This window comes from Dromiciops gliroides, chromosome 5 (assembly GCF_019393635.1).
Source record: "Dromiciops gliroides isolate mDroGli1 chromosome 5, mDroGli1.pri, whole genome shotgun sequence".
Taxonomy (NCBI): domain Eukaryota; kingdom Metazoa; phylum Chordata; class Mammalia; order Microbiotheria; family Microbiotheriidae; genus Dromiciops; species Dromiciops gliroides.
Window position 1 is genome coordinate 238,937,779 of NC_057865.1, and position 27,401 is coordinate 238,965,179.

The following is a 27,401-nucleotide window of genomic DNA, read 5'->3' on the forward strand; positions in this document are numbered from 1 at the left end:
GTTTCAAGAGTATGTTACCTTGGGTTGAACTTTGAACTCCTTTTATCTATTGTTTGTCATTATTCAAAGAATACAAAAAAGTTCCCCAAATGAAAAGCACAAAATATAAATGACCATGTGAAAGAATGGCCCAAATCACTTCTAATTAGAGAAGTAAAAATCAAAACAACACCAGAAAATTGGCAAAGATGATAAAAGATGGGAATATTTAAAGTTGGAGGTGTTATTGGAAAATAGGCATGCTAGCACATCATTGATGTCTCTGTGAATCAGTTTGGAAGGAAATTTGAAACTATGCAAATATAAAGTGCCTAAAATGTCCATACCTTTTGACTCAGAGATCTTAATATTAAGCCTATATTCCAAGGAGGTCAATAATAAGAAAAAGAAGAAATAAAAATATTACTTTTTGCAGACGAAATAATGATTTATTTAGGAAAAGCCAGAGAGTCAACTAAAATTAGCTAAAACAATAACTTCAGCAACGTAGAATGATGTACAATTAAATAAAATTATCACTTTTTTGCATATTAACAACAAAAGCCAGCAGAAAAAGATAGAAAAAAATAAATTCCATCCAAAATAAATATATATTATATCTAGAAGTACAACTCCTAAAGCACAGATAGGAGCTATGTTAATACAATTACAAAATATATTTTACAGAAATCATGTCAAACACATAATTGGGAAAACTATTAAGCGATCATGGTTAGGTTGTACCAACATAATAAAAATGGCAACACTAGATTAATTCACAGATTCAATGTCATACCAGACTAATAAAGAATTATTCTATATAAATAAATAAAACAATAACAAAATTCATCTGGAAAAATAAAAAGTACAGGATTGCAGGGGAAATAATGGGGGGGGAGTAAAAAGGGAGGGAGCCTCATGGTACCATATCAAAGCAGTTATCATCAAAACTATTTGGGACTTGGCTTAAAAATCAAAGTGAGAGGCATTGTGGATCAATAGAGAATTGGCCTCAAATCCAGGAAGACCCAGGGTTCAAGCTCTTCTTCTGACACATAGTGGTTATGTGGCATTGGACAGATCACTAAACTTCTCCATGCTCTAGGCAACTTGTTAATTCTATAAATTTCAAAGAATGTCACAACTTGTATTCATAGAAGGAATTTCCTCAACTAGGAGTTTCTTATAGCACTAAAATCACAAGTCCATTCTCTTTTCCTTTTCCTATTTTTAAAAATAGAAAACATGAATAAACAAAATATGTATGCAAAACCCAGGTGCAATTGAACTTTGTTTGATAAAACCTAGGATCCAACTACTAGGACAAAGACTCACTATTCTATAAATACTACTAGTAAAACTAGAAAGTAATCTGGCATAAATTAGGTTTTGACAACACCTTCATACTATATACTTAAAGATAAAATTTCATATCAAAAACATAATAGAGGAGCAAAGTAGAAAATATCTTTCCCAATTACAGGGGAAGACTTCTTGACCAAATAAAGGATAGAGAGAATCTTAGGAGATTAAACTGAACATTTTTATGCCATAAAATTGAAAAGGTTTTGTACAAATAAAATTAAAATAGTTCAAATGAGAAGGAAAAGAGTTAACTGGGAAAACCTTTGTTGCAGATTTCTCTTATATCCTAGATAAATAGGGAATTAATATAAATATAAAAGAACAAGGGTTATTCCCCAATAGGTAGAGAATATTCTTGCATTATTTGAATTTTCCTTCCACTATATTTGGAAGTCTTTCCAATGGCTATTTTAAAGAATTTGTTATTTGTCATTAGACAAAGGATTTGAACAAAGAGTTCTCAAAAGAAGAAAGACAAACTATTTGTAGCCATATGAAAAAATGTTCCAAGTTACTAATAATAAGAGAGATTCAATGACAATAATTATGAGGTTCCCCTTATGTCCAACAGATTGGCAAAGATGACCACAAAAAGGAAAAGTGCAATTGTTAGAGGGACTTCAAGAGGATAGATACACTTATGCCTAGCTGGTACAGCTATGAATTGGTCCATCTAATGTGGAAAGCACTTGAAACCATACCCCAAAAGTCAATAAGCTACTGACCCCAAAATACCACTGTTAGGTATATAACTGCAAGAAATGGTGGAAAAAATAAAGAACCTATATTCACAAAATATTTATAGCAGCAGTTTGGGAAAGGAAGGATACAAGCTTTTAAGAGATTTATAAATCTCTCATTTGATACAACAACCCTGGGATGTATGTATCATTAATTTTATTTTACAGTTGAAGAAACTGAGACAGAGAGAGATCATATGATTTGCTTAGAGTCACACAGATTTTAAGTGTCTAGGGTCAAATCTGAATTCAGATCTTCCCAACTCCAGGTCAGAGCTCTATCCATTGAGCTACATAGATGCTATAAAATGGAAAATAGAATACAAAATGGCTGTCCTTCATTTGGGAAATGACTGAACAAATCATGTAACACAAATGTATTAGAATATTATGGCACCAAAAAGATATGATAAAGGGAATGGATTTAGAGAAATGTGGGAAGACATATGAAATAATACAGAATTAAGTCAATACAACCTGAACAATTATTTCTACAATGACTAGGATGTTCCAAAGGAAAAAAAAACGAAAGACGTGTAAGAGGAAGTCAAAATTGGACTTGAATTCAGGAAAACCTGGGTTCAAATCCTGTCTCAGATGATAATGATGATAGCTAACATTTACATTGTACTTACTATGGGTCAGGCACTGTGCTTTACAAATATTATATCATTTAATCCCCGTAACAACTCTGGGATGTAGATACTATTATTGTTCCCATTTTACAGTTGGGGAAACCGACACAAACCGTGTTTAAGTGACTTGCCCAGGGTCACACAATTAGTAAGTATCTAAGGCCAGATTTGAACTCAGGTCTTCCTGACTTCAAGCCCAGTAATCTATCCATTGCACTGCCTAGCTATGTGTGACCCTGGGCAAGTCACTTAACTTTGCTCATCAGTCCTGTCATATGCAAAATTGGGGAGGGAGCTGCTCTGTGGCCTCTAAGATCTCTTTCTAGCACTATACCTCTGATCTTTTGATCCCAAATTCAACCTCATCTTTACAGATTCAGAATTTGACTGTGATCTAAAGCCAAATACCATGAATATAGTTCAAATCATTGCAAAATTCTATTTGCTGGAAATGAACTCCTCAATTCTCAGAGCTCCATTGTTTTCACTGGAAACATCTTTGACCAGCCCTCCAGGACAACTGCTGTGAGCAACTACCTGTCAATCTATTAGATTAGCTGGCATCTCAGTCACCAGGATTCCTAAGGAAGATTTATTTATTCATAGCATTCTTCCCTTTTGTTTTCTCAGGAGGTAAGGAAGCCTAGCTCAATTGTCTTTGATTAGCAATTAATACCATCCTGCCAGAGAGCCAGCCCTATAGGAGGAGGGAAGAGCATTGATCTTTCTTTCCACTGAAGGCAGGGACCTAACAGCCAAAAATAATGTCCTTATTGTTTAAAAAAAGAAAAAAAGTAAGAGTGGTTTAAAAGAGCGGTTTAAAAAAAACCCTCCTTTTCAGGAAATACTTTAAAATGGGCAAACACATTTTTTAGGCTCTAGGCTGAGGACAAAATGAAGTAAATCAATTGAGATTTTTTTTTTTCTGTCACTCTTACACTCTTCTGCATGAAGTCAACACGGGCATTAGCCACTTGGCTTGGTTATTTATGGAGAGGACGTAAAATATAGTGAGAAAAGCCAAGCTTTTGGAATCAAAAAAGTCTGATTATAGACCTAAATATTTGATTTAACTGCTCTAAATGTTAATTTCCTCATCAGTAAAATGAGTATACTGATACTTATATTGCCATTCTCAGATAGACCTATAAGGAAAAAGTATTTTCAGGGGTGATTAAATCTTAACTCATTATATAAATGTGAGCTATTGACGTTATTTATAGTAGTGGTCACCAAATCATTTGTCAGTGATATTTTTTTGACCATATATACCAGTAAGTGTATATTTAAAAATTATTTATAAATGTTAAAATTAATTTTTTAAAATAAACATAAAAAATAACATACCATAGTATTATATTATAAGAAATATAATATGTAAACAAGAATATAACATTTAATAAATATATTAAATATAATCAAACAATACAAATAAATATAATATAATAAATATAAATACATTTATTTATAAATTATATACATGTACCATTGCACTAATAATTATTCACATTATAAAATTTATCCCCAGATTACAAACCTTAAAAGGCTGAGATAAGGGGGCAGCTAGGTGGCGCAGTGGATAAAGCGCTGGTCCTGGATTCAAGACTCCCTGGGTTCAAATCCGGCCTCAGACACTTGACACTTAACTGGCTGTGTGACCCTGTGCAAGTCACTTAACCCTCATTGCCCTGCAAAAAAACCCCCAAAAAACCAAAAAGAGGGTGAGATAAAAAGGAAATAATATTTGCTAGGTGAGCAATTAATAGCTGCTGGAGTTTAAGTAGAGGTATGACATGTCAGAACTGCTCTCTAAGAAAATCACTTTAGTTTGGCAGTTATGTCAATCAATCAATCAATTAATAAACATTTATTAAGTATCCATGACTGTGTTAAGTGCTGGGGATTCAAAAGGAGACAAAAGATAACCCCTGCCCTCAAGGAGGTTACAATCTAATGCGAGAGACAACATTCAAAACAGTGTGAAAGATGGGTTGAAAATGGGGATCCTCAAGACAGAGAAGTCAATCAGGGAGTTATTAATGCAGTCTAGATCAGTGCTTCTTACTTTTTTTTTTCCACTTATGATCCCTTATCTCCCAAGAAATTTTTACGTAACTACAGGGTATATAGGTATATAAAATAGGTACACAAATCAAACATTTACTGACAAATTTTTCATGACCACCAAATTCAGTTATGTTACCCCATATGGGATCATGAGTGACAGTTTAAGAAGCTTTGGTCTAGATGAGAGGTAAAGTAGAGTGGTGGCCATGTGAATAGAAATAAAAGGACATAACAGAGAGATGCCGTGGAGGCAGAAACGTTAAGATTTGGCAGGTTTTCCGCCATCTTGCAGTGCCACCACCATGGTGCGCATGAATGTCCTGGCAGATGCTCTCAGAAGCATCAGTAATGCAGAAAAACAAGGGAAATGCCAGGTTCTCATTAGGCCATGCTCTGAAGTAATTGTCAGGTTCTTAATTGTGATGATGAAGCACAGTTACATTGGCGAATTTGAGATCATCAATGATGAAAGAGCAGGAAAAATTGTTGTGAACCTGACATGCAGATTAAACAAGTGTGGTGTAATCAGCCCCAGATTTGATGTTCAATTGAAAGATCTGGAAAAGTGGCAGAATAATCTGCTACCATCCTGTCAGTTTGGGTTCATTGTGCTTACAACCTCAGCTGCCATCATGGACCAAAAGGAAGCAAGACGAGAACACACACGAGGAAAAATCCTGGGATTCTTTTTCTAAGGGTATAAAACATACATGCAAATAAAATGCTCCAGTGGACCATGGTGTGCTTCCAGTCAGTGGTTTTGTAGCTTGAAAAAAGTTTTAATAGCATCATGCAGATGCTCATATTTCTGGTTTTCATAGGTATCTGGTGCTAAGTGCTGAGTGTTTACCAAATCTATTCTGATCTTTTGGGTCAACTTTTGCCTCACTGTTGGATTATATAATAGGATTTGTATTGACATACCTGAGCATTAGTCCAATCAGTGTCAGAAACTTGAAATGAACAAAAATCTACTTGTACAACAGTCCTTTCCAACAGAGGCATGGAAAGAAGGCCATCAATCTCTTGTGTTGTTTTAATATGCACATACATTTTATTTGGGTATATGAGTTGAGTAGGACTCTATTCTCCAGTCTCTCAGGTTATAGAGTATTCTTCACTTATTCAGCTCACCTACATTTAGCTTTGAAGCCACTAAAGCTATACTGGAAGACCAGAAAAAAAAAAAAGATGTGGCAGCTGATTGGGTGTGTGAATTGAATGAGAGAAGTCAAGGAACATATTGAGGTTTGAACCTAGAGAAGTTTGAAAGAGGGGCAGGTCTTGCAAGAAAGATGATGTAAGAAGATATGTGGTTCTTACTGTAATCCATCCATTTAAAATGAAAAGGAGGGGACAGCTAGGTGGAGCAGTGGATAAAGCACTGGCCCTGGATTCAGGAGGACCTGAGTTCAAATCCAACCTCAAACACTTCACACTAGCTGTGTGACCCTGGGCAAGTCACTTAACCCTCCTTGCCCCACCAAAAAAAAAAAAAAAAAAAGGGAGACAGGTTCCTTATTCACTGGATCCCAAGTTCAGCCTCTGAGCACTACCTGCCATAGCCAGGAGGAGATATGGGGGACAGAGTATAGTTATACTGGGGATAGAGAGAAGTAGGAAAGAATTTTCCCAGTGGCACCTGTGCTGTTGTGAATATCTGGGTAGTTTATAACTAACTCCCTTGAGAGGGAGGTTGAGAGTTTGTATAATGGCAGGGATTAGGCAAGAGTGAAGGAATCTTGAAAGATAAGGGTAAGTGTGGTTGTGTTGGAGACAAGCTCACTCTTACGGGGGAGAGGGGGAGATGTGACCCATCATCCTACCCTCTGATTGATTAATCACACATTCCTTGAGGCCCATGGCCCCCTTGGGGTGAAACCCACCTCCAAAGTATCTTGGAACCACTTTGAACCTAGAGAGCAGATTAGGAGCAACTTGATTATTTTGGTGAAGTTAGCTTCAATTCTCACATTTCAATTCTCATACCCCTTCCCAAAGCAACTAAAAGGTATTAACCTACACTTGCTAAGTGTCCCCTATAGCAGAATCATTCAGAGAATGGGTGATAAAAAATATAGCAAAGGCCAGGGCATTTTAAAAGCTGTCTCCCTTACTCAAGTTATTAAGAACCCCCTAGTGCCCAGCAGCTCCGTAATTAGATCCATAAAGTCGATCTCTGTGCTTTGCCCTTGTTCTCTAGTCTGATTAACAGGTTTAAATACATTTCCCCCATGTGGCTATAAGATTTTAAAAGCTCTAGTTCTTGGAGTTGAAGGACACATTACTGGTATGTTTAGAGAGTGATAGTAAACTGTAAATAGGACATGTTAGAGCCTAGGCAGAGATTTGGGAGTAGATAGAGGAAAAAAAATGAATTTCAGAAAGAGAAAATGGAAATTATTTTAATAGTAGCCAACTGTTTAAATGCATGAGAGTAGAAATAGGAAGCTTAGGCAGAAGAATATGGAAAAGTGAAAAGGAATGGTTTTGTTTTTAAATCGTTGACCCATCTCTCCAAAGATCTCACCCAACAGGTATATTATAGACAGAAATAAAAATTGGAAGTTAGGAGGAGATAGGGTCAAGAATACCCCTTTGTCTTTACATGGAGTAGTGAGCAGGAAACAGTGTGTTTCTATACATTTCTTCCCCAATCAGAAGTGAAATTAAATTGGTCACCAAAATAGAACCAAAATGTTGTTTCTGCTTTTATCCCATGCCAAGGCTATGTATAGTTTACAGAAGAGGAAATAATAACAAGATTGGAAGAGAGTGTCTTAAGGCAGATAGCATGCCAGATCTGGAGTTAAGAAAAGATGGGTTCAAATTCTAACTCTAACACTTACTAAATATGTGACCATTATTATGTCAGACACCTTACTTTTCTGTGTTTTAGTTTCTTCAACTGTAAAAGGGGCAGTGAGGTGGTGCAGTGAACAGAGCACTGGCCCTGAAGTTGTGAGTACCTGAGTTCAAATCTCAATTTAGACATTTACTAGCTGTGTGACCCTGGGCAAGTCACTTAACCCCAATTGCCTTAAACATCCAGGGCCATCCCCAGTCGTCCTGATTTCTATCTTGTCGCTAAACCCAAATGGCTCTGGAGGAGGGAGTGAGGTTGATGACTTTGCACAGCCCTGCCTCACTTAAAATCCAATTGACTCCAAGTCATGACATCACCCTAATGTCATGGTTCTCTTCAAGAACAAAGGACAAACAACAACATCAACTGTAAGATAGGGCTAACAGAACCTGTACACTTGCCTCATAGGGTTGTTTCAAGACTCCAATAAGATCATGCATGTAAAGGAGGGAGAGGAACAATCGTTTATTAAGTGCCTACTATGGGCCAGGCACTTTTCAAATATTATCTCATTGAATCATCACAACAACTCTGGACGATAGTTACTATTATTATCCCCTTTTTGAGTAACTGAGGTAGACAGAGATTAAGTGCATTACCCAAGGTCATTTAGCTAGTAAGTGTCTAAAACTAGATTTAAACTCAGGTCTTCCTGACTCCAGACTCAGCACTCTATCCACTACATCAACCTTTACAAAGTACTCTGTGGGGGCAGCAAGGTGGCACAGTGGGTAGAGCACTGGCCCTGGAGTCAGGAGGACCTCAGTTCAAATCTGACCTTAGACATTTACTAGCTATGTGATCCTGGGCAACTCACTTAAGCCCTATTGCCTCCAAAACAAAAAAAAAAAAAGGAAGGAAAGGAAGGGGGAACAAAAGCACTACAGTCTTTAAATTCACACATGCATATATGCATTCACGCATATATACATACATATGTGTATATGTATATACATATACATACATATATACACATATATGTATATATACATATACATACACACACAAACACACACACACACACACACACACACACACATATATATATATATATATATATATATAACTATTATGATTTTTTGAAAGTGATGTAGTCCTGGGGGCAGCTAGGTGGAGCAGTGGATGGAGCACTGGCCCTGGATTCAGGAGTACCTGAGCTCAAATCCAGCCTCAGACACTTGATACGTACTAGCTGTGTGACCCTGGGCAAGTCACTTAACCCCCATTGCCCTGCAAAAAAAAAAAAAAGTGGTGTAGTCCTGAAGCTGTGATAAAAGGGAGGAATCCAAGAAAAAGGAAAAAAGGGAATTGACATGCAAACTCCCCTACTGTCAGCCCCACCAGCACTATCAACAAAGTGCAATCAGCAATTTAAGAGCTAGGAATAATCTCTGTAAGTCGAAGGTTAGATCTGAATTTATATTGACCTACTGCAAATGAGTACATTTAGTCATAAAAAAAACCCCCATGTTTTTACTGCATCCTGAGTAATTTTCCCTGAAAGGCTTATGTGTTTAGAAAACATTGGCAGTAAAGTCAGGGTCTGCTCTATGTCTCAGTCGAGAATTCACATCATGATTCATCAGGCACAATCCAATTTGCAATGATCCCTTCTTCCAACTTCTAAGCATTTCAGTGGAAGTAAAAATTAATCTGCGCAGAAATGAATATACAAAGTATCCCAGTTATTGCGCACCACTGGAAAAAATAACCCCACAGCTTTTTCCCCCCTTCCATGTGGTCTATAACTATCCCCTCAGAAAAGCACAAAGAAGACAAACTGTCGAATGGAATTTTTTTTCTTACTCTTGCTATTGTAAATGTACCCAGAGGCTTCTGCACTGTCTAAATTGGAATGGTAATAATAATAAAATTGAAAAAGCCCATGAAAGTATTAAACTACATTCAACATCTGGTTTCAAGGGGCAGCTTTGTTTAAGCTGCACCTGCTTGGGAAAAACCTTGTGTTACTCAAGATGATAAAAAGATGAGAGCATTAGGTACCACTCCCACATAATGCCCTCTGTACTCTCCCAAAAGTTGGTTCATCTAAAGTCGTTTGCTTTTTTTTTTTTTTAATTTCTGATGAACTCCAGGACTCTAGGAAGCTTCTTCACTGATCCCCCAGTGGGGAATTAGTTACAATGGCTGAATGCAACTGAGTATTGTCAAAGATCCCTACAGAGAAATAAATTAGCACTGTGCATGTTGTTAGAAGAATTTAGTTTTTAATTTAGATCTAAACTGAGGGCTAGCTGTCATCATTGTGCTAAAGGAAAAGGGGAGGAAAGGCTCTAATGTCCTTATAGTTGGTGCAATGAATGTGGTGGAAATCACTCATTCCGAATCTTAGTAACAAAGAGAAAAACACTTGCTCGTGTCCTTAGATGTTCGTTCCAACACCTTTATGTATGTGATGATCAGAGATGCTCTTCAGTACAAACCCAAAATAAATACCAGGAAATTAGGGGGAGAGAGCAATAGCAACTAGGATCAGGAAAAAATTCTTGGAGAAATTGCTTAAATTGAATAAATTAAAAGAATACAAAATAGAGATCTTAGACAATCTGGTTTTTGAAGAGAATATTGGACTAGTTACAATGAACTACCAGACAGGGGGAAATGCTGGAGCAGATAGATTTAGAGGAGAAATTTATCAAACTTTTAAAGGACAACTAATACTTATACTACACACATTATTTTCAAAAACTGAGGAAGATCAACTATTGAACTCCTATCACAAGATAAATAGCTCTTAATACCAAAATCAGAAAAGGACAAAGGACAGTAATAGAATTATAGACCAATATCATGAATAAATATTAATTGAAAATGTTTTTAAAGTCCTGACAAAAAGACTATAGAAATATAACCAAAAAATATTCACTATGATCAAGTTGAATTCACACCAGGGAACCAAGAATGGTTCAATGTTAGGAACAATTAATAATCAGATTAAAAATAAAACCATCCAAATGAACAGTATTATGTCCATAGACACAGAAAAAGGCCTTGACAAAATACAATAGACCAGCCTCAGTCTGGTGTTATATAGGCTTGGAAATGAAATGAAATATTTGTGGATGCTATGCCATTTAACACAATTTTGCTTAACAGTATATCATTGAAAGGAAATTTTAAAATACTGCATTGATTCAGTACCTGTTACCTCCACATTTACCATGATGTTCCCTGCAATAATAATTTGTCAAGCCTGAGGAGACTGAATTCCTCATTCACCAGTGATATTTTTATGCCTTAGGTGACCAAGCAACTATATCAATAGTTTGTTCCTTAGTCTCCTGGATTAAGTCTTCAGGAAAGTTTCAAAGAAGAAATGCAAACTACTAACCACTAAATGAAAAGAAAAGTTTCAAATTACAAAGAGAAGTAGTAAAAATCAAATAATTTTAATATTTAATCTCACTCCCAGTAAATTGGCAAAGATGACCACAGGTGGAAATAATCACAGTGTTTGTTGGTCATTGAAAAGAGACATAATAGTACAATGTGATAGAATTATGAATTGGCCCAACCATTGTAGAAAGCAATTTAAAATTATGCTAAGAAAGAAATAAAAAAATGGCCCTACATTTTGACTCAGACATCCTCCTGTTAGACATATGCACCATAGAGATCAAAGATAAAAAGATCTAATGTATACCAAACATTTTTATAGAAGCACTTTTTTGTAGTAGAAAATAACTGGAAACAAAGTATATGCCTATCAATCGAGGAATACATAAACCAAGTGTGGTACATGTGTAATGGAATAAAACAGTTGTAAGAAATAATAAATATAATGTATATACTGACAAAATGAGAAATAACCAGAACCAGGAAAACAGTATGCACAATGACTACAATAATATAAATGGAAAGAATAAAAACAACCAAATAATTGAGACTAATGACTATAGTTCCCTTCTTTCTTTCTTTTTTTCAGAGATTTTTTTTGGTGGGGTAGTGAGGGCTAAGTGACTTGCCCAGGGTCACATAGCTAGTAAGTGCCAAGTGTCTGAGTCTGGATTTGAACTCAGGTCTTCCTGAATCCAAGGCCAGTGCTTTATCCACTGTGCCACCAAGCTGCCCCTGGGCATACTCTTTTGGCTCCATCTAGCCAAGACCTTTTTTTCTCATCCCAAAAGGACATTTTCCTTCTTTTCTTTCTTTGTTCTGAATTTTTGTTTTTGTTTTTGTATTTTTGCTTTTCCGCTACTAAAGATTAGGTTCTGAGGACTTGAGGTTTATCGATATCAGCAGAAGTATCCTTTTTGTCTCACTATCATCAAACGTGAAAAAGACCTTTTTTTCTACAATAAGTATTTTCTTAGTATGTTGAATCAACTCTTGGCTGTTTGCATTACTAGAGTGGGACAGGGATAGAGATAATCAACAGTGGCAGAGGAGCAAATCATTTCTTTCTGATTTAGGAATGCATTGTGATTCTTTCTAAATAGCAGATTTACCTTCCTAATATTTTAATCATATTTGGTGATTTAAAAGAAGTTTGTATTCCTTGAATACATTCCAACTGACAGCACCGAGAATCAACTCCAGAATGTATTAGGTGAAGAGAAACCAATTTACGCATAAAACCTTCCTCCAGCTAATGCCCCCATGAATAATTAAGAGTTAATCTTGCATGCTTGCCAATGTTAACAGAATTTTGGAAAGTCTAAAAGTCAGGCTGACTAATACTTGAAATATATAGAGATTGTTAGATTTTATTTTGGGGGAGTGGGAGGGAGAGGGGAAATGGGAAAGGGATCTGTGACTATACAAGTATAGGGAATTTCTAATGAGAAAACGAAGTGGCACAGTGGATAGAGTGCTGGCCCTAGAGTCAGGAAGAATCATCTTGAGTTCAAATCTGGCCTCAGATACTTACTCACTGTGTGACCCTAGGCAAGTCACTTAACCCTGTTTGCCTCAGTTTCATCATCTATAAAATGAGCTGGAGAAGGAAATGGCCAACCATTCCACTATCTTTGCCAAGAAAAGCCCAAATGGGATCACAAAGAGTCAGACACAACTGAACAACAACAATAAAACTCCTACTTATACAGATCAACACCTGCTCTAAAATTTATAAACAGTGACGTCCCTGGAGCACAGAGAAGTTAAATAAGTTTCCCAGAGTCACACAGCCAATATGAGTGGGAAGGAGGAATGAATCCAGATCTCCCTTTTCTCAATCCACATCGCCACAGCTGCCTCTGTCCCTATTGGCAGCTCTAGTCTTTTTGTAGCTACAGAGATTCTATCCTAGCAGAAATGAATGGAAATATTTGAAGAATGAAAGGAACTTCCAAGATCATTGAATAAAACTCTCTAGGTCTGGGCACACCCAGAAGGACTGTCCATGTACTATTCTTGAAACTCTCTAAGAGCCGAGATTCTATCACTTCCCTTGTTAGCTGGTGATTCCAACCACTTGCAAACTAGGATTTATGCCAAGGATTTGCAGCATGTGCCAAAGATGCCACATGGTTCAGTTATTTCAGGCCTAAACCCCTCCCCACTATCAGAAGTCAGTGGTCAGTGGGTAAGCCCTTACTAGGTCAGAAGAGTCAGCAGTTGGCACCTGTTTACTTCCTTCCCCTGCCTCCACATCCCTCCCCACCCAACATATGCCTACGCCCTCAGCTTATAAATCAGCAGCTGGTGCTTGGTGTACCCATCCTTATGCCCTGAGCTTAATAAAGCAGCCTCTCTTCCCTGTAGCGCTCAAAGGGAAATTTAAAAGTCTAGACTCTGGCTGGCATGCCCATTTTGAAAAGATTACCAGTCCATCAATCAGCCCAATTCTAGATACCTGAAAAGTTTGTTTTTCAATCCAAGCAAAATTATTCTACTTCCTTTAAATCAAGACCAGGGTCTATGAATTATATGTGTATACACACACGTCCACAGGTGTATATGTATGTTTGCTAAGTGTATTTTGATAAAATTGGTTTCCTTTGTAATCCTATTTTATTTTTAAGTATTTAAAAACATTATTTTGAGAAGTGATGCATGGGATTCATTAGTCTGTCAATGGGGTCCATGACTCATAAAAAATTTAAAATCTATTCTAAAATTAAAAAAATTAAATTACAATTTAAACTCTCTTTTTAGGATCTTTGCTTAGTTCCTTAATAGCTATGTGATCTTGAACAATTATTAATCTCTGAGCCTCATTTTCTTTATCTGTACAACAGAGAGGAACTGAGTGAGAGATACTCTAGAACCAGCCTAAACCAGAGCCAATGATCAAATTTTGAGTGTAGCATTTACCCTTTGGAATTCAGCAGAGGTTACAAATCAGGACTTGATTTATTGCCTTATTAATTATCTGGATTTAAGAAAATAATGGAGAAAGTGTTTATTTACACAGATGAAAATTAACTATGTGTCACGGCATTGGAGAAATGGTTGTTAAACATTTGCCAGTGCACCCCTGAATGAAACCATTATTTCATTGGTATAGGGTATTCCCAACTCTGTCTATCAATGAAAGTAAGCCTCATCTCCAAAAATGTCAATCTTATTTGTCGAAAGTCATATGGCCAATACATGTCAGAGGGAGATATTGAACTCCGGCCTTCCGGTTATAAGACAACATCACGGGGCAGCTAGGTGGCACAGTGGATAGAGCACCGGCCCTGGAGTCAGGAGTACCTGAGTTCAAATCCGGACTCAGACACTTAACACACACTTACTAGCTGTGTGACCCTGGGCAAGTCCCTTAACCCCAATTGCCTCACTAAAAAAATTTAAAAAATAAAAAAAAAAAAAGACATCACATCTTTGTAAACTAGAGATAAAATGTTTGTGCAGGCTTGTCCTAGTCCAGCGGTATTTCCATGCTGACATATGCACATGATTTTTGTGGGGGGGAAGGCAATCAGGATTAAGTGACTTGCCTAGGGTCACACATCTAGTAATAAGTGTCTGAGGCTGGATTTGAATTCACATCCTCCTGTCCCTAGGGCCATTGCACTGTGCCATCTCACTGCCCTGTCTTTGATCTTGAGAGACTTTATGGGAGAAGTGAGGAAGACTATATATAAATATGCATGTATGTATGTATGTATGTACATATGTATGTATAGTCTTTATGGGAGAAGTGAGGAAGACTGTATGTGTGTATATATGTATGTGTGTATATATACACATACACACACACACACACACACACACATATATATATATAGTCTTCCTCACTTCTCCCATAAAGTCTCTCAAGATCAAAGCAATATACACACATATGTATATATGTATATACACATATATGTGTGTATTCTTGTGTGTGTATGTATGTAGGCATGTATATGTATATGTGTATATATGTATGCGTGTGTATATGTCATCCAATGGCCTTTTATGATGGCAAACCAGGCCTTCTTTTGCCTCAATTCTTACCCAGATTTTAATTGTTGAATGGGTGTTGCCTCAGAAAACTGAGACCTATGAAAGACCTTCCTTAGCTTAAAAAGGCCAAGGTCTTCCACTCCATCCGGGGCCATCACCAGTTGTCTTGACCTGTCTTGCCACTAGAATCAGAATGACTAGAAGAGAGAGTGAGGCTAATGGTTTTGCAGGACTCTGCCTCACTCAAACCCAATTCACTTGCAAATCAAGACATCACCCTCCTCATATCATTGGTCATCTTCTAGAGCAAGGAAGGAGCAACAATTTTGTTCTGAAGAGGATCCCAGTTCACACAAGAAAGAGAACTGAACCCACAGGCAATACCTTTCCTACCTAGGACTTCCAATGGAAAAAGCCTTAGGGTACATAGATAATTGATAGAGCTGGGAAAAGATAACAGCCTGGGTGATTGATGAGTTCAGGTTTTGGGATGATAGTCTTTTTTTTTTTTGTGGGGCAATGAGGGTTAAATGATTTGCCTAGAGTCACAGAGATAGTAAATGTCAAGTATCTGAGGCTGGATTTGAACTCAGGTCCTTCTGAATCCAGGACAAGTGCTTTATCCACCGTGCCACCTAGCAGCCAATGGAATGACAGTCTTTAAAACTTATGATTACATTATTCAACCCATACCTTGAACCAGCTTAGGTACAGATTACTAAAAGATCAGCAGGTTCTTCTAGCCTGGGGACCAGACTAACTAAGGTTGTGGTAGAAACTGGAGAAGTAGTTATACATGTAGCCAGAAGACAATGTTAATGTTGACCTGGGAAATCTTGCATGTTGATAAATATTGATTAAACTGTTAGTTAGTATATATTCCTAAATTGTTGTTGTTGTTGAGTTATTTCTGTCATGTCCAACTCTCCATGACCCCATTAGGGGTTTTCTTGGCAAAGATACTGGAGTGGTTTGCAATTTCCTTCTCCAACGCAATTTACAGATGAGGAAACTGGAGCAAAAAGAGTTAAGTGACTTGCCCAGGGTCATACAGCTGATAAGTATCTGAGGCCAGTTTTGAATTCAGAAGATCAGCCTTCCTGACTCCAGGAAGAGTAATCTACCCACTGTGCCACCTAGATGCTACTTCTAAATTTTGCTGCTATTTTTATTATTTTGCTGTTTATATGCATTTGTTTATTTGCTAATATCCAGTATGTACTGTAGCTACACTTGTCTGTTACCTATGCATTATTTTGCTATTTGCTTATATATATTTATTATGTGATAGTTTTGTTGGTATTTTATTGCTAGCATTGTTTGGTTTGGTTTATGCTGTTTATTTCTATTTGTGTATTATGGAAATGCGTGTACAATCATGTATGGCTATATAACATATCCTGAATGTAAGTTAGTTTGTTAACCATTTAATCACCCTGCTTTGCTCTACGCTATCTCTCTTTCAGTCTAAAACTCAGATTGACTTGAAACATACAGAGATTGTTGGATTTTATTTTGGGATGGGAAGGAGATAGGAAAGAGATCTATGACTGTACCAGTATAGAGCATTCCTAGTGAGTAAACTAGGTGTTGCAGGGGATAGAGTGATGGCTCTAGAGACAGGAAGACTCATCTTCCTGAGTTCAAATCTGGCCTAAGATACTAGTTGTGTGACCCTGGGCAAGTCACTTAACCTTTGCTTCAATTTCCTCATCTGTAAAATGAACTAGAGAAGAAATGACAAACTACTCCAATATCTTTGCCAAGAAAACCCCAAATGAGGTCACAAAGAGTCAGACACAACTTAAAAAGGACTGAACAACACATTAATTTTAAGTAATGTTTTAACCATAGTACTGTGGTCTGATTGTCTGTAATGATGAGACAATTAGCTTTGTTGATTTGAGTGCTGGTATTCATTTTGATGCTTGAGATGCATATGTATACTTTGTGTTACGCTGGAAAGAGTCTTGGCCCTGGACCAGAAAATACAAATTCAAATATAATTTTAGACATACTGTGTAACCTTGAGTAAGACACATCATCTCCTTGGTTCTCATTTTCTTTAAATATAAAATGAGGAGCTCTCTTAAATGACTTCTGAGAACCATTCCAGCTCTAGCTCTATGAGTATATGATCCCATGATTTTCAAATATCAAAGATTTCTCAACTTATTTTTCAAGGGATTGCAAAATTTTTGGCTAAGGAAAGAAAGATAGCTCTTCTGTTCATTGTAAATCGCCCCTTCCCTTGAAATCTAATGATGGAGAATTGAGGGGCCAGATCTGTCTGCCTGTGGGTGGGCAAGTGTTACCCAGAGTTTCTCAAGTTTCTATGGCTTTGAACTTCAGAAATTTCCATGGAAAAGTGTGGTAATGAGAGATTTATCTGGCAGTTCAGATTGGAGATCTCTCTTGGATTCTATGCTGGACCATAGAGTAATGACCTATGACCACTGATCTCCTCTCAACTATGAGCAGAAATCAGTGGAAGTGATCACAGCAGGAGCTGAGAAGAGATGCTGACCCAATGCAACTGAGAAGGAAATGATCTGGAATTTAACCCAGGGGCATAAAGCAGATCAGCCTGAAATAGCAGATGACAATTGGTGAAACATTTCCTTGTAACCCCCTCATTTCTCTTTCTATCTCTGCAACAGGAAACCATTAAAAAATTTGTTTTCTTAATTATTTACTTTCTGTTTTCTCCTCTGATTTAGATGACCCAGTGGATAGAGAGCACTGGACCTGGAGTCAAGAAGACCTGAGTTCAAATCCAGCTCAGACACTTATTAGTTGTATGACCCTGAGCAAGTCACTTAGCCTCAATTTGTCTCAATTTCTGCATCTATAAAATGGGAATAATAAGAGCACCTACCTCTCATACTTGTTAGGATCAGATGAGATAGTAATTGTAAAGTGCTTAGCACAGTATCTGGCACATAGTACATGCTATATAAATGCTAATTGTTATTATCATTATTGATCTGGTGGAAGGAAGGATGCAAGAGGATGTAAGGAGGCTGGGAGGGGAGAAAAGTTGTTTGTCTTCAGTAGTTAGCCAAAGCAATAAGAATTTTGAAGTTTATTTATTTTATTGATGATTTTATTTCTATGCTGTTTGAAGCTATTGATAAGACTAAGTGGCCATATATCATGAATTCAATTGCCTATAAATGCACAAAATAGGAATGAGAAAGGGGAACTTAACCATAAAAGAGATAAAAGATATTTTCCTCATATCAGGTGAGGGTGAAGCCAATGAGAAAGTGTGTTTGTAAGAAATCTTCAAGAGTGCTTATGGGTGCTGCTAGGTGGCACAGTGGATAAAGGACTAGCCCTGGAATCAGGAGAACTTGAGTTCAAATCCAGACTCAGACACTTGACACTTACTAGCTGTGTTACCTTGGGCAAGTCATTTAATTCTCATTGCTCCACCCCCCCCAAAAAAGAGTGCTTATGCACAAATATATGTTCAGATTATACATGAAACATTTTCATTTTTGAACCAAGAGAGAGAATCTGAGAAAGATGACAAGCCTAAAGGTTCTCCTGGTATGAAAGAAGTAACTGATGTAACTGTTTTTGCCTGAAGGCATGCACACACACACACACACACACACACACATGCGTGCTCATGCATGGTGCACTTTCCACCCAATACTTTCAATACCAGCTTAAGGAGTTATTGTCAACATCAAATGAAGTAGTGAATGTATTTGGGGGGGACTGAGCAATGAGAGTTAAGTGACTTGCCCAGGGTCACACAGCTACTAAGTGTCAAGTGTCTTAGGCTGGATTTGAACTCAGGCCCTCCTGAATTCAGGGCTGGTACTTTATCCACTGCGCCACCTAGCTGCCCCCAGTGAATGTATTTTCTAATATTTCCTATTTTGAGGTACCTTCCAGCTTCAAGCATTTGATCCCATTATCATACCAAGTACTTGTGTGACTATGGATGGCATTTAACATTTCCTTGCCTCAGTTTCCTCATTTGTATAATGACAGACCTAGACCCAATTTAATTTTCTTTTATTAATGTCAGCAAACATTTATTAAACAAGGTACATTCCTGGGTTGTGGACTACAACAACAAAACAAAGCAATTTGTAAATTCAAAGAGTTTACATTTTTTGGTCGGGGGACTGTGCAATAAGTAGAGTAACTCAGATGCAACATGAATACAAGGAAGTAATTACAAAGTAATTCAAGGTAATGTAGAAAGTGTGTGTGCATTAATAATCGGGGAGATTAGAGAAGATACAATGATCTCCAGGGTCTCTCCTGGTGGTATTATTTTATGATTCTATTATTATCTCTAAAATATTTAATAACACCAACAGGTTTGTTTTTGTTTTTTTTTAGTGAGGCAATTGGGGTTAAGTGACTTGCCCAGGGTCACACAGCTAGTGAGTGTTAAGTGTCTGAGGCCGGATTTGAACTCAGGTCCTCCTGACTCCAGGGCCAATGCTCTATCCACTGCACCACCTGGCTGCCCCAACACCAACAGGTTTTATAAAGCAAGCATACCTTCTGTTACCATGGTTATCCTGGGTTGGAATTCCTTTTTTCTGAAGTTAATACCATAGCAATCTGTCAAAAAGATTATACAGTGTGACCAAGTTGGATTGATAGCAGGAATGTAGGGTTGGATCAACATTAGGAAAACTATAAATATAGTAGACCACATTAAGAGCAAGATAAGAAAAATCCCACTATTATATTAATAGATGGAATTAACAAATGGCTGAAGTGATCGAGGACTACACTGGTCAGCTAAATCTAGGATTTGTTTTTTTTTAAACAGCCAATAGATAAACTCAATATGATGGTATTGGAGGGGTAGGGATGGTTGGGAAGTTAAAGAATGTAACTACTTAAATAATCTTCTTGACATCTGGTTTCAACATCATCATATTTTATAAATATCATAGTGGTCTGGGATACTGGAGAAGTGAAAGCCAAAGAGAATGATCTATTTCTGTTGTTGCTTGGGTAAGTGAATTCCAAGTTGATCTTGGTGACCTCTTTTAACACCAAGCATGAAGTGTTTAGAAAGATACCTCTTGAGGTTTGGGTAGAGAGGAGTAGCTCTTCATTCTGCTAATTGCCTTATTCTAATGAAATATTCCTTCTGGATGATTAACAAGAATGAAATGTTAGTCAGTGGGTCAACTATGTATCAATCTAGGTTACTGAGGTTTGAAACCAGAAAGTATTCAGATAGTATTCATCAGAAAGGCAAAAATAGCTGCATGGTCAAGTGTTGTTACCTCAAACAACTTTAATTTTTAAAAAATGCATCCAGGGGCAGCTAGGTGACACAGTGGATAGAGCACCCGCCCTGGATTCAGGAGGACTTGAGTTCAAATCTGGCCTCAGACACTTGATACTTACTAGCTGTGTGACCCTGGGCAAGTCACTTAACCCTCATTGCCACACCAACAAAAAAAGAAAAAAAATGCATCCTTGGCTTCTTAACTTGACAGTAGAACCCCAATTTCTGTCTTCTGTGACTCAATGGTATAATAATGAAATAAAAATCCAGAGAAAAAGATTGAGTTTATCTCTGGTATAGTAGAAAAAAACCATTGAATTTAGAAGTAGAAGACCTAGGTTCCAATACCTGCTTTTCCATTTACTATTTGACCGCAAACAAATCATTCCCCTTTAGGAGCTCCAATTTCTTCATTCGTGAAATTAGGAGATTGGAATAAATGATCTCTAAGGTTCCTTCTTGCTCTAAATTCTATGGAATCAGACCTACAAAACTTCCCTGTTCAGTGATTAGAATGAATTGAAAGCTCCGAAAGTAAGAAATAACAGAAGCAAGGTTTACTTGTCAACATAAACTTGAAGTTTTAACATTTAGAGATGTTCTATTCTTATTTTTTCAAAGCTATAAACTATTCAGCATCTAAAACTGGCATATAATAAGACAATATGAAAGTCATGGGCAACTCTTGAAAATGAAATGTAAAATATTCTGATAGGATAGTTTTTTGGGTATTTTTTCTCTGCTCACTTTTATTTTAGGTCATTTCATTTCTTTACTACTTTCTTCTTTTTCTTCTCATTTCAGTTTCTTTGTCTTTGTTCAGTTTGAGTCAATAGTGTGATGTGGCAATCTAATACAATCTTAGTTTGTAAGAACAGAGGCATGGATTGCAAAACAAGGGGTTCAGTCATGAGTAGCATGTTTTAAGGAAGGCCATACAGTCAATCCCCAGCTTTTGCAGAAGTAACATTCCTAGAAAATAGCACAAAAGTCAGACGCAAATATTGTTACATTGTGACCACCAAAAAATGTAATCTTTCAATAGAAATTGCTGAAAATGAACTTTTTGCATGTGATTCTCTATAACAAAACATTAATTTTGATAATATATACTTTTCCTAAGACATTAACCATGAAATAACCCATAAAATGCAGTACACAAAATAAAATTGGTAACATGCAAAACATTTTTTACTAGTAATTCCCTAGAATTCTATGACCTTTTATGCTAACATCTCACTAAGAAACAAATGAACATTTTTTTCAGACAATATTCACTTTTCATAATACATGAAATCTGCAGTACCAAAATAATTTCCTCCTTTTTTGTGGAGGAATCACTGATTAATGCCAAACTCAACAGACAGCAGCTAAAGACATTCTTAGCACAAAATTTACCTAACACCTTTATTTTCTCAGTAATCCTCATCACTGGCTTTGCACACTTGGACTTGGAGCCCAAAGGACTTGCACTAAGCTTTGAGGGGATAATTGTAACACATAAGTTGAATTTTAAAGGTACAATTGAATATATGAAAGGAATTCATGGAGAGCTCTTTACAATGGTAGGGTGAACAGGACCATTGAAATGCCTAGTAGGATACTAGTAATTCCACAGACTTGTGTACATCCATGCTTCCCATTTTTTTCTCTCCTGCATATAACCACAAATGTGCGTGGTTGCCAACATGAAAATGAAAATGAGGTTACTAATAAAATCATAGGAATGCTTGAAATTGCAAAAGTTAAATGGGTAAATGTTGAGGACTGACTGTACCATAGACAAGTCAGAACCCATGCAGAGGAGGATAGTTAGGACAATGAGAGAGGAAAATGGGGCTTAGAGAAACATAGAAGCTAAGTGTCTGAAGGAAACTTATATGGAAAAGGGAACTCAACATTTCCAGAGGCAAAACTAGACCCAATAGATAGAAATTACAGGAAAACAAATTTTATCTTAGTGTAAAGGAAAACAATTCCTAGCAGAGCTATCCCCAAATAGATTGGGATTCCTACTCCTCCTTTCTTCTTCCCTTCCTTCTCTTTCCCTGCCCTTTCCTTTTCTTCCCTCCCTCCCCTCCTCTTTTCTTTCCTTTCCTTCCCACACCAAAATTCTCTGATTCCATTATACTCTGGATTATATTTGACTATGATATTCCTTAGAGTTTTCCTTTTGGAGGATCTTTCAGGAGGTAACCAGTGGATTCTTTCAATGATTATTCTTTCCTCTGGTTCTAAGACATTGAGGTAGTTCTCCTTGATGATGTCATGAAATATGCCGTCCAGGCTCTTTATTGATCATAGTCCTCAGGTAGTCCAATTATTCTTTTTTGTTTTTTTGAGGCAATTGGAGTTAAGTGACTTGCCCATGATCACACAGCTAGTAAGTGTCAAATGTCTGAGACTGGGTTTGAACTCAGGTCCTCCTGAATCCAGGGCCAGTGCTTTATCCACTGTGCCACCTAGCTGCCCCTAGTCCAATTATTCTTAAATTGTCCCTCCAGAATCTATTTTCCAGGTTTATTGTTTTTCTGAAGAGGTATTTTACGTTTTCTTCTACTTTTATATTCTGATTCTGCTTTACTTCTTCCTGTTGTCATATTGAGTCATTAGCTTTCATCTGTCCAATTCTGATTCTTAAGGAATTATTTTCCATTTGTACAATTATATATATGTATATATACATACACACACACACACACACACACACATATATATATATATATATATATATATATATATATATATATATATATATAAATTTTTGTGGGACAATGAGGGTTAACTGACTTGCCCAGGGTCACACAGCTAGTGTCAAGTGTCTGAGACTGGATTTAAACTCAGGTCCTCCTGAATCCAGGGCTGGTGCTTTATCCACTGTGCTACCTAGCTGCCCTTGTCCAATTGTATTTTTAAGGTGTTATTTTCTTTTCCCAAGCTATTGACTTTCTCTTGCATAGCTCTCATTTCTTTTCCCAATTTTTCTTCTACTTCTCTTATTTAGTTTATAAAATCCTTCTTGAGCTCTTCCAGGGGGCCTTTTTGGTATTGAAACCAATTCTTCTTCCCCTTTAAGGATTCATATGTAGGCATTTTGACATAGTTGTCCTCTTCTGAGTTGTGATCCTACCCATTGCCATAGTAATTTTCTATGGTGAGGGTTTTTTTCTGTTTCTTATTCATATTTTAGTCTCTTTCATGCCTTTTATAGTTGAATTCTGCTCCTGGGGTACAGCATGCACTGTCCCAAGCTTCTTTTACTGGGGCCAGGGGGCTATTCACTGGCTTTCTGCTCTGAGGCCTCAGCCACTTGCAGCTTACTCAGTGCACTAGAGAGTCCCAGCCTAGTTGGGTCTGTTGGGGGCCTCACAACTGGCCTGCTGTGACACTAGCTTGCTGAGCTAGAACCTCAAGTCCTCAGCTGCTGATCTGTACTGTGGATAAAAGCTTGGCTTGCCCAGATACTCTCTACACTGAGTTGTGCTCCCTTTTACCCCAGTGAAACTGCTTTCCTGAGGACCTTCTAGGTTATCTTAAGCCAGAAGATTGCTTCAGTCTGTCTTTTTGTAGGATTTGTAGCTCCGGAATCCATTGAGGAAAATTTCTGAGGGAAATTTGGGAGAGCTCAGGCAGCTTCCTGACTTTACTGCACCATTTTGGATCTAACTCCAGAACTCCTTTATGGATTATATCTGAGCTATGAGACTTTGATACTTTGTTGGCTAAATCTATGGATGAAAAATCCAACAAAATACCCTCAATATGTATCCTATGGCCCTCCATATGTCACACGTTGCCCATTTGTCACAAAAGGATTCTGTCTTTGTGCTTAAGAGGACAATATTTAGTCTTGGGAAGCTTTGACTTCCAAGATATGGGAGTCATTTTTTTCTAATATTCTCTAGCTTGTTATACCTCCACCCCAAATTCCAAGATGGAAATTGCTTAAATAAACTTTAGATATGGTTCTAGAAAATTATTCATTACAAAATTACTCACTGTTCACTGCAGGTATAGGGCAGCTATCATATATGCTTTAGGAAAAAAAGACTCATAAGTTGATATTAAAAAATGCTTAAAACATGAAAGAGCAACCTCTCACTCCTATTATATGCTTCTAGGAGGTCTAGAAAGAGTGGGACTCAAGGATGCAAAAGGACTCATACAAGTCCATAAAGAGACAACGTAACATTACCCATCACCACTATTATACTCCCCTATAAAATGAATATTCATAGGAAGCAAATGAGACTCTTGAAAAAAAATTAACTTACCTTCATTAGCATTGTTTAAACATCAACTCAAGCTCCAGGTTTTCTGTTTGTGGCTTTGATTTTCAAGTTCTAGGATGATCCCATTCATTAGTGGTTATCTCTCCCTTTTCCCCCAACAAAAAGTATTGAAATTTCAGGAAGAACCCTCTCCCCACCACACAAATTGACAGCAAGTACCTGGACTATGAAACTTCCAGACTGTAAAGCCCACAAGGTAACTGCCAAGCCAAAAGCATCCATCTCAGGACCAGTGTTTCATGACCTTTGCTCAAGGAAAGAAACACAAGACTGAAGAGATAGCTAGGGACTGAAATCTCATTGCCATGGGTAGGTAGTTGCTTCAGAAATGGGGGTGCAGAGAGATAAGTCCCCACTGTAGGGAAGTACAAAGGAGAGTACCCATATTCAAAAGAGGGGAAGAGAGTGCAAGAACAGAGATCTTTTTTGTGTGTGTGAGACAATTGGGGTTAAGTGACTTGCCCAGGGTCACACAGCTAGTAAGTGTCAAGTGTCTGAGACCGGATTTGAACTGAGGTCCTCCTGAATCTAGGGCCGGTGCTCTATCCACTGTACCACCTAGCTGTCCCCATTTTTCTTTTTTCTTTTTCTTCCTTTTTTTTTTTAGTGAGGCAATTGGGGTTAAGTGACTTGCCCAGGGTCACACTGCTAGTAAATATCAAGTGTCTGAGGCCGGATTTGAACTCAGGTCCTCCTGACTCAGGGCCAGTACGCTATCCACTGCACCACCTAGCTGCCCCCTCCCCCCATTTTTCTTTTTAAAGTCTAATGAATGGGAAGTTCCTCTTGGTTCAGTGGCCAGTGCTCTTTCGCAAAACCTCCATACTCCATCATGGAAAACCAAGAGAAAACCTACAAACCTTTAGCTTTACATGTCCTTTAGCAATGAGGCAGAGCATGAACCTAGCCCCATATGTGCTCCTTGGAGTGACCCCCATCTTCCCAAAGCATAGGCTCTAGGGACTAACAATTCCAAGGTGTAAATCCTTTAGTATTAAGCCAGAATAAATGTGACATACTGTAAAGGGCTATCCCTACCTGTGCTCCATAGGGTGTGCCCTGAAATCCCATTTCCACAGGCTCAACAAATCAATCAATCAATCAATATTTATTAAGCACCCATTATGTGCCAAGCACTGTGCTATGCACTAGGGATGCAAAAGGAGCTCCATTATGCCACACTATCTCTGATATTACACTTTGTCATTGTCATCATCATTAGCATCATCACAATAGTAGTTAACATTTATATAGCATGGTCCACGCATGTAAAACCTGATCTTGAGAAGGCTAAGGCAAGCAAGCCTCTGGAACTTGGAGGTAGGAGACATAGTAGGTCAAGCCCATTGGATGGCCATGCTATATCTGGCACCAATATGGTGATCTTCTGGGAATGAAAGATCCCCAGACTGTCTAAAGAGGGAAGAACTGGTCTAGGCGAGAAAAAAGAATAGGCCAAAGGTTCTATGCATAATGAGACTGGCCCATGAGTGGCTTCTGCACTTCCAGCCTGGGCAAGATAGGGAGACTGGTCTTAAAAACAAAACAAAACCAAAAAACCCCAATATGGTGCTTTGTATCCATAATTTCTTTTAAGCTTCACAACAATGCTATGAGACAGCTATTGTAGGTGTGATGATTCCTGTTTTCAGATGAGATCATTGAAATTCAAAGGTTAAGTGATTTTCCAAGGTTACACAGCTTGTATGTGAAAAAGCTGAGAACACTTGCCTAGGTCCACAGTTTTCATTGCTCTACACTGTCTCTGAAATCATATTTGCTTTTGTTTGCTTCAGGTTTTAATATGTTTCCTTCACAGCTCAATTATAATATAGGCAGAAGCATTATCATTTTTGTTATGCCCTAAAAGTGTACATATGGATGCCTATAAAAATTATTAGTACATAAAAGGAAGACTTGCAGTGATAAAATAAGGTGTTTTTCTTTAATACGGTGCCTGGTTTTTATGGTATCTCTTCATTCATATAATTTTTGTATGCATGTGTGGTTTGGGGAAATGTTGAAATCCACCATACATAATTTTTCTTTACATAATATTTATTTACAGGATTGCAAAGTTGAAAGAGACTTCAGAGATCATCTTAACCAAACCTATCCATGAACATTTATCTCCTCTGAACCATCTTCAGTAAGTGAACATCCAGCACCTTTATGAGGAGTTCCATTACCTAAGAATTCACTGTCTTTGGAAACAATCCATTCCATTTTGTACTGCTCTAATTGTTAGAAAGTTCTTTTTTTAAACACTGTTACTAGGATTGAAAATTTAGAACTAGTGGGCAGCTAGGTGGTGCAGTGGATAGAGAACCGGCCCTGGATTCAGGAGGTCCTGAGTTCAAATTTGACCTCAGACACATGACACTTACTAGCTGTGTGACCCTGGGCAAGTCACTTAACCCTCATTGCCCTCCAAAAAAAAAAAAAGAAAATTTAGAACTAGCAGTAATCTTTGAGATCATCTAGACAAAACCTTTCATTTTACAGATAAAGAAACTGAGGCCCAAGGAATTTAAGATATTTAAGTCACACAACTAGCAAGTATCAGAGGTTGAACTTGAACCCATGTCCTCTCAGACACTGGCTGTGTGATCTTGAGACCCAGTTTGCCTTAGTTTCCTCTTCTGTAAAATGAGCTGGAGAAGGAAATGTCAAAACCACTCCAGTATCTTTGCTAAGAAAATCCCCGGTGGGGTCACAAAGAGTCAGACATGACTGAAAAAGACTGAACAACAGCAAAACCTCTGACTCCAGACCCAATAACTCTTTTCATTGTTCCTTGTTAGACAACCAACTATTTGTTCA

General features: G+C 37.5%; 1 protein-coding gene across 1 annotated transcript; it reads left to right on the forward strand.

Moving 5' to 3' along the window:
- Positions 1–5,088: 5,088 nt before the first annotated feature.
- Positions 5,089–5,481, forward strand: LOC122727849 (40S ribosomal protein S15a-like). Its single transcript, XM_043965726.1, has one exon. It carries the CDS (start codon positions 5,089–5,091, stop codon positions 5,479–5,481), a length of 393 nt encoding a protein of 130 aa, XP_043821661.1.
- Positions 5,482–27,401: the final 21,920 nt, after the last annotated feature.